This window comes from Agrilus planipennis, unplaced genomic scaffold (genome assembly GCF_000699045.2).
Source record: "Agrilus planipennis isolate EAB-ADULT unplaced genomic scaffold, Apla_2.0 scaffold337, whole genome shotgun sequence".
Taxonomy (NCBI): Eukaryota; Metazoa; Arthropoda; class Insecta; order Coleoptera; family Buprestidae; genus Agrilus; species Agrilus planipennis.
The window spans coordinates 27,355-36,088 of record NW_020442013.1 but is presented as its reverse complement, the minus strand read 5'-3'; the positions used below and the strand labels follow the sequence as shown (position 1 = coordinate 36,088).

Genomic DNA, 8,734 nt, shown 5'->3' with positions numbered 1-8,734 from the left:
ACAAAATTCCCCGAAATAGAAAATACCCTCTCACTTGCGACCGAACTAGGCTTAATCGTTTTTAAAGCCTGATATAATAATTCTAAATTTTTTGTCCTTTTATTTGTGGCTTCCAGGGCCAAAAACTCTTTTCTTAGAGTTTGAGTAGAGGAAGTCACTTCTTCCGGTTCCTTTAAATAAAAACTATCAAACTGATATAAAATCTAAATTAATTCATCCAATAGACAAAACACACCGTTTATATCGGTCCGATATGATTCCAAGAACCAAACTACTTGCAACAGTGTTTTCATCAATCTGGTACATTTGGCTACATTTGTCATTTTCAAATTTTTTTTAAGTGTTATTCATTCATTGAAAACCGATATTTTCTACTAAAAAACCGGTTTTCGAATTTCATAATTTTCTCCAAAAAAAACGGTTTTTAAAAATCGACAAACCCTAGTACCAATCGATAATAAGTACTTACTCGTAACACTACTCAGTTGATTCAAAGGCAATTCTTTTTGGGTGGTTTATTTAAATGTATCTAAATATTTTTTAACAGTTTCCAATCTTGAATTTTCCATTTGGTCCTTCTGTTCTTTTTTCTCTCTGTCTCTGATTTTTTTAATATTTTTAACATAACAAAAATTCAAAGTGCTTCCAAGCTATCCTCATACTTAGAATTCGAATTTATTTGATAATTTGTAGATGGTATAAGAAAGAATTACATTTAATTTTTTTGGAATTGCACGGTAACAGGCTGGTCTAGCAGCCAATGCGCGGCTATCACCCGTAGGAAAAGTTTCCATTGAACTTCAATGGGAATCAATGTAAATTTGTAAATTCCATTCAAAACCATTTAGCATAAATGGAAAAATAATAGTTTCCATTTACAATAATTCCATTAATATTTACATAGAAAACATTTTCATTGATTTCCAATGGGAACCAATGCAAAATTTATAAATTTTAATTAAAACCATTCAATATAAATGGAAAAACAATTGGGTACCTAAAAATGGAGAAGATCTGGTTTGAGATGATTAAAACTTATTAAAAAAATGGAGAAAGACTTGTTAAAGTTAATACGATTGTCAAGGCAAGTTGTAAAAATAATAAACAAGACATTATTTGGAATAATAATTGTCATGTAATTCATATTTTTTTCGTCGAAAAACCTCATATTTCATTTTGATTAAAGAGAATGTCATTTAATTACCACTAACAATAATTAAATGTAAAAAATAAAGAATTGACACTAGAATTTTCATTGGGTTCACGAATGGAAGTTCCAATGGAACGTAATGGAAATCCTATTGCGTTCAGCAATGGAAATCCCATTGAGTTCGGGGATAAGATTTCCACTAGAATTCTAGTAGAAATTCCATTCATTCCATTGGCAATTCTCCATTTATTACCATTAATTTTAACGGTGGTAATTAAATAGAATTGTTTTAATGGAAATAGAATAGAAATTTTCCTTACGGGACAATTTCTCGTATTCTTTGAGCTTTTAGCATACAGAAGCTATGAATTCCTTTAAATACATCAGCTAAAGGATTTATATAAATAAATCGTTGCATAACAAAGCTAGTTGTAAAACTTAATTTATCAAACACTATCATGTAACAAACAGGATTCCCTATTTAAAATAATAAGTTTAGCCTCCGACAAACAGGATTAAATATGCAGCTAATTTAATAATTAAATTCTTATGTATTCAGCATTTTAATTTAATAAACATATTTTATTGACAGTGTAGATAGCATTATAAGTATTTGATTGAAGTATGAATCCTAAAACTAATATATATTTATAGGTAGAAATCATATTTTAATATGCATAATAATTAAACATTATCAGAATAGAAAGCCATTGATGTTTTAATTAATAGAAGTTAATGAAAACGGTTTTATTGGTAGAAAATGGATGCTTTACAAAAACATTTACAAAATCAAACGTTCAATTTATGTTAACTCAAACAGAAGATGTAATTAAGTCTTTAATTCCAAGTTTTATGAATATTTCCATATAACAGCTCGTGCGGGAAAAGTCATTTATTTCGGAAAATATTCCGCTCATTTACCTTAACAAATTTATTGTTTCATCCACAAGTCATACATAATTCTATGTATTTTACCTTTAACATCAAAATTTACTAACAAACTTTTGGTTTGATGTTCTTTAACTCGTTATATGACTGTCTTTCGGGCTTGTCCTATATAAACCTTTCCATAAGAACATGGAATCCTAATCTTGGAGCGTTTGAATATATATTTGAATATAGATTTTATAAAGTACTGATATTGTAAGTATCTATTTGGTTATAACATCGAAAGCAAAAACTTAAAGATCGGATAAATGATATATAAATCTATAATCGCTACAAGAATGTTACTTACAATAATTTGTAGGTATTCTTATTTATTATAAAGACCAAATTGCATTGTGTTTAAACTTAAAGTAAACATTAACATAAAATTTAACACTTCTAATGTTCCTGTCTATTGCAAAGTGGGAAGCGTGGAACGTTAACTCGCTCTAAACCTTTTAAAGATGTTTTCGACTTTAACAACTACATCATGGGATAAATACCTTCCCTATTTAAGCCTGCAAATGCGAACTGTGAATACTCAGAAACTTCAATACATAAAACGGAAGCGAACGAAGGACTGTTTTTATTGAACATCCACATCCCATCAGTGACGTTCAAATATTGATTTTGCAATAAAATTTAACATTCCTGTTCTTTCCGACAAGAAAACATGTTCTGTCTGTGACAAATATGATACTAATAGTAAAATCGCCAGCGACAGTCTGCTGATTGATTACAGACTTCACGAGGAAGCATATTAATTATTCAGGGGTAGTAGTTCCTACACTCACTGTAATTGTTAGGTATATGTCGAAGGAGAATCGAAATACAATGGTTCCGGTTTACAATTTGATTATAGAACCCTGAAATTTGCACGTTGAATTTGATTAGACAAAAATGTAAACAGCTATTACCTGCTAGGGTTGAGCAACTGTTGAATTTAACAATTGATTTATCGATTGTAGGAAAATAATCGATTGTTTTGATTCATCAGAAAATTTAGACTAATTAGAATAAGTGATTAATTACTTATGAATTCATCAGTATTACCAATTCATCAAATTAATCGATTATTTAAATTAATCAACTATTTCTTTTTAATGAAAATAAATTTATAATCGATTGCGATCAGATAGGTGCAATAAGTAAATTTACTATTTCAACAATTCTAAAAATTATACTCAAAAATTACTTGAAGTACTTCAGAAGTTTATCTCCATAAGGTCGTCAGTCCTAAGACTGGTCGGACACGCACCTCCAGTCTTTCCTAATCTTCGCATTTCCTTAAAAACTAGTACATCCCACATCCTTAATTATTTGTGACGGTAATCTAATCTAGGTCTACTTCTACTCCTCTTAATTCCTGTTTCTGCTTTTAATATATCTCTGACTTCCTCTTCATGTCTGAGAAGGTGTCCTACCAACCTATCTGGCCTATTTCTTATTGACTTCTATAGAGTCCTCTGCTCTCCTATTCTTTCTAATATCTCTTCATTTCTATCCTTCTCTATCCATGATATCCTTTTCATTAGCCTGTAACACCACATTTCTAACGCTTTTAACCTTTTCTTTTCCGCCGCGCCCACCGTCCATGTTTCGCACCCATAGAATACCGCGCTCCAAACATACACCTTTAAAAATCTTTTTCGAATTTCTAAATTAACCGTTCGCGAAAATAGAAATGACTTCTTTTTGTTGAAGACGACTCATCCTTGCCCTATCCTCTGTTTTATATTTCTACTGCTTCTTCCTTAGTTATCTGACTTCCTATATACCGAAAATAAGCCACTACTATTAATTTTCCGACTCCTGTCTCTATATTCGTTCTTTCCCTACTTTTTATTTCCTTGCATACAAGTATTTTTGTTTCACTTTTATTTTATTTATTCAGAAGCTATTATCTCTAAAATATGAACTATGCGAATAAATTACGCAAATCAATAATAGAACCATTGCTATCTGAATTATGAGTTACAAATCGAATTGAATCCCTCTGGAAATTTGTACCGGATTACAGAGCCATTGTTTAATGTTGCAAACTTTGATACAAACAACATTCTACACAAATCTGTCAGATAACTTCATCCAGTTATTAATGCCACAAAATGTATTATCATCGGCTCAGCGAGAAGATGAAATAAACCTAGTTACTATAATTTTCTATTAGTTAAGAGTACCTATATGTATTTATGTTGTAGACAAAGGCCCATAGGTCGGTACTTCGCGGAGTAACTGATGATCTACCCTAAAGTTTGACCAACAGTTTGACCCCGAAATGTATTTAAATGCCTTAGTAAGTCAAAGCAATTGCTAACAATTTTTAATGTAACTTTCTGAAATATCCATGTATTTGTAATAACTTAACTAACAAAAATGATACCGATAAAGGACATTGATTTCACATCATCCAAGCATCTCCAACAATGTTACGTCATCGTCGACGTAAGGGAGACAAACAATTGTCTATTCAACCCTCGTCGAAGTGCCATATCGGGGTAGCGGCCTTCAAAATAATTTCCGTTGAACAAAATGTTTCATTTCGTCATAAGTGGTGTGGACTATTTTTAGACTGACAAAATCTGCTATTCCATTCAGAAAATGTAAAAAGTTCTTTCTAAAAACTCTTACGTCGGACATAGAAAAGTTTATATATAAGCTGAATTGATTACACAGTCTGCTGCTTATTTGAATTGTTCCTACTGTAAGGTCATCATATTAACGTAAGTTCTTGGTGAGTGATCTCTCAACAAATATGTGTCGTTTGTATATAGAAATTTGCTACTCTCTTGTGAATTCAGTAATGTTTGACGAAGTCCTTTTCAGTTAAGGATAAAGGCTGGACTGGAATTCAATAAAAAATAGGCGTAGGTAGGTTGGTAGGACACTTCTCAGACATGACGGTCTAGTCAGAGACATATTAGAGGTAGAAACAGGAGTTAAGAGGAGTAGAGGTAGACCTAGATTACTATTCGCAAATAGTTAAGGATGTGAGATGTTTTAGTTTTAAGATAATGCGAAGATTAGCTCAGGATAGGGAGGAATGGAAGTGCGTGTTCAACCAGTCTGATGACCTTATGATGATGATGAATTTGAGGTTATCTATAATCGGTAAAATTAATTGTTTTGGAGACCATATAAGCAGGATGATAAAAGATAGCGACGCGATTTCTCATTTTTGAATTTGTTGTAAAGAATTCTTTTACTTACTAACTCTGTTTACCTAATTGCGTTGTGATTTATAATAAACAACACTATGCTGTTTTGATTAAAATCTCCTGTTGGGAAGAAGATTACGACCAAAGTTGGAAAGTTTAAATTGAAATAAGTTATGTATGTTACGTCTTAGCCTAAGACGAAGAACCAGCAATTATATTTAAACGAGACTTTAAAGCCTGTTCTCAATCTTCCTAACGATAAAGTTAAATCGTTAAGTTGAAGCAGGTGAGTTGAGCGATTAAAATGTAATTATCGGAAGTCATAATGACCAATACAATTTGAAAAACGCTTTTTACTGTTAAATTTCTTAGAAATTCGTGTGTTTGTAAAGATTTCTTGTTAGTTATTTGCAAAAAATACATTTTCGCGGCATAAATTACAAGAAATTCCTTGGTTATTATTGTTATTATTGAAAAATATTACACTGCACCCCTCTCTGTTTTTCTTTCACCCTGCCAATCCCATCCCTCCCCTCTCCCGTGCAGCCCCCTCCGGGAACCGTTCCGCCCCATCCTACTCCCGGAGCATCCCATCCCTGGGTACTCTCACCCGTTTCCGGCCCCCTATATTTGGGGGCCGTACCGCCCCATCCTACACCCAAGACTAGGGATAAGTCCCCGGGTGGTCTCTCCTGTGTCCGGCCAGCGTTACGGGTCTTGCCCTCAACGCTCCGGGATTGAAAGGCTTCGAATTTCAGAATTCCCTGTGTGAAAACGTCGAACTTCAAAGATTTCGAAGTTTAAAGGTGCCAAGATGCAATAATTTCGAAACTGGAAAGACTGCGAAATCGAAAGAATCAAGATAGAAATGTTGAGTCCTCTGAATCCGAAAATTTCGAAGTTGAATTGTTTTTTATAAAGAAATTCAGAACTCTCAATCTGCCTTGCATCAATTTAACAATTATTGACGCTTCGGAGTCTATCATCATCCGAGACATCTTCAGGATTTTTTCATATCACGCATACATTATCTGAAAGAGAAAATTGAATTCACTAAGAACAAACAGGCTCTTCTGTCTCAGATGGTCCAGCACTTACATCATGGGTGGTCAAGTGGTCCTCTCTGTGACAGTAGACAGGATTTTTAATAACAATGGTCATTAATACTAGTAATTTTTTGAATTGTATCTACAGCAAACTAATGGTTTTACACAAATTATATTTAAGCGATATCGTATTTGATTGGTTCCATAAAAAAACCTTTTTTCCTGTATGGAAAAATTTTCCGCGATTATATAAAAAGCAACAACTGCAGAGCATCACTTGCACGTTCCCCATAAAATACTGTGAAATGTGTAACATTTTCCGGAACTTAAGAAACTTTCAATTGGCTGTTTGGCGCCCGTGTAAAGCTACACCCGAAGGGAAGAGGAGATAAACCTCGACTTTGCCATTGACTTAGAATTTATTGGCGTGTCGACCTTCAAGAAGCTTTGCCATTGGAAAAAGGGATCATTGTGAATGACCTCCAAAGAAAACATAAAATATTGGAGATTTACGGGGAAGAAGTTTTCTACTGTCTGTCGTAGACTCATAAAGGAAGTGAAACCGATCGAATTTAATTAAAAAGACATCCATAAATTCTCATTTTATTTCATTTCAAATGAGAATCGTTCGTTAACACTTTTAATTATAATTTCATAAACCGATGACAATGATGATGAAAACTATTATATATCTATATTTGGATCCGAATATATTTTCGATTTCTTTTGGTTCTCATATTAAGAAATCAAGGTTTTCGATAAAATAATAGCATTAAAAGTTTTTAAAAACTAACGTCTCCTAAAAAACAAAAAGGCAGAAATGAAATGGAAGAAGTATAGTGAGACCTCTAATGTCGCTGATTACGAATCTAAAATCGGCTTTCCAGTTGTTAGAAAATCACTGACTCAACTGTAGATACTTACACAGAGCGGATGAACTAAACGGAGAAACCTCTGCGAATTAAAGAATAATGAAAGGACTGCTCTAGTTCCTTACGGAAAATGTACCATTTGTACCTTGGACGTCCTTACGGAAAAATTCAACTTTGAGAGATCCTATCTTAAAAAGATAGATTTTATTTACTACTAAGCGCCAATTTAATCTTTTGATCAACACGTTGAGAACTACCAAAATCCAAAGTTTCAAATACATTGACAGAATGCCATCTTCCGTAAGGATCTAGCGGGGTCCTTTATGTTAGATATTCGCGAAAAGACTTTTGATTTCGTAATTTCCATTATACCATGACAGAAGGCGATTTTCCGTAAGGATCTGGCGGGGTCCTTTCTGCTAGATATTCACGAAAAGACATGCTATTTCGTAATTTCTACTACACCATGACAGAAGGCCATTTTCCGTAAGGATCTAACGGGGTCCTTTCTGCTAGATATTAGCGAAATGACTTGCGATTTTGTAATTTCCACTACAAAATGACAGAAGGCCATTTTTCGTAAGGATCTAACTGGGTCCTTTCTGCTAGATATTCACGAAAAGACTTGCGATTTCGTAATTTCTACTACACCATGACAGAAGGTCATTTTCCGTAAGGATCTAGCTGGGTCCTTCCTGCTAGATATTCGCGAAAAGACTTGCTATTTCGTAATTTCTACTACACCATGACAGAAGGCCATTTTCCGTAAGGATCTAACGGGGTCCTTTCTGCTAGATATTAGCGAAATGACTTGCGATTTTGTAATTTCCACTACAAAATGACAGAAGGCCATTTTTCGTAAGGATCTAACTGGGTCCTTTCTGCTAGATATTCACGAAAAGACTTGCGATTTCGTAATTTCTACTACACCATGACAGAAGGTCATTTTCCGTAAGGATCTAGCTGGGTCCTTCCTGCTAGATATTCGCGAAAAGACTTGCTATTTCGTAATTTCTACTACACCATGACAGAAGGCCATTTTCCGTAAGGATCTAACGGGGTCCTTTCTGCTAGATATTAGCGAAATGACTTGCGATTTTGTAATTTCCACTACAAAATGACAGAAGGCCATTTTTCGTAAGGATCTAACTGGGTCCTTTCTGCTAGATATTCACGAAAAGACTTGCGATTTCGTAATTTCTACTACACCATGACAGAAGGTCATTTTCCGTAAGGATCTAGCTGGGTCCTTCCTGCTAGATATTCGCGAAAAGACTTGCTATTTCGTAATTTCTACTACACCATGACAGAAGGCCATTTTCCGTAAGGATCTAACGGGGTCCTTTCTGCTAGATATTAGCGAAATGACTTGCGATTTTGTAATTTCCACTACAAAATGACAGAAGGCCATTTTTCGTAAGGATCTAACTGGGTCCTTTCTGCTAGATATTCACGAAAAGACTTGCGATTTCGTAATTTCTACTACACCATGACAGAAGGTCATTTTCCGTAAGGATCTAGCTGGGTCCTTCCTGCTAGATATTCGCGAAAAGACTTGCTATTTCGTAATTTCTACTACAC

At 34.0% G+C, this 8,734-nt stretch overlaps 1 protein-coding gene across 1 annotated transcript in view; it reads right to left on the bottom strand.

Annotated features, from left to right (window-relative positions):
- The window catches only part of LOC108742107, a 42,168-nt gene extending 35,772 nt beyond the window's left edge, over positions 1 to 6,396 (bottom strand). The window contains exons 1-2 of the mRNA XM_025980044.1: positions 6,334 to 6,396; positions 5,720 to 5,999 (exon numbers count right to left, since the gene is read on the bottom strand). Of these exons, the coding sequence (XP_025835829.1) occupies positions 5,720 to 5,999; positions 6,334 to 6,396 (343 nt within the window). The remainder of the gene's footprint in view (positions 1 to 5,719; positions 6,000 to 6,333) is intronic.
- Between the last annotated feature and the right edge of the window lie 2,338 nt (positions 6,397 to 8,734).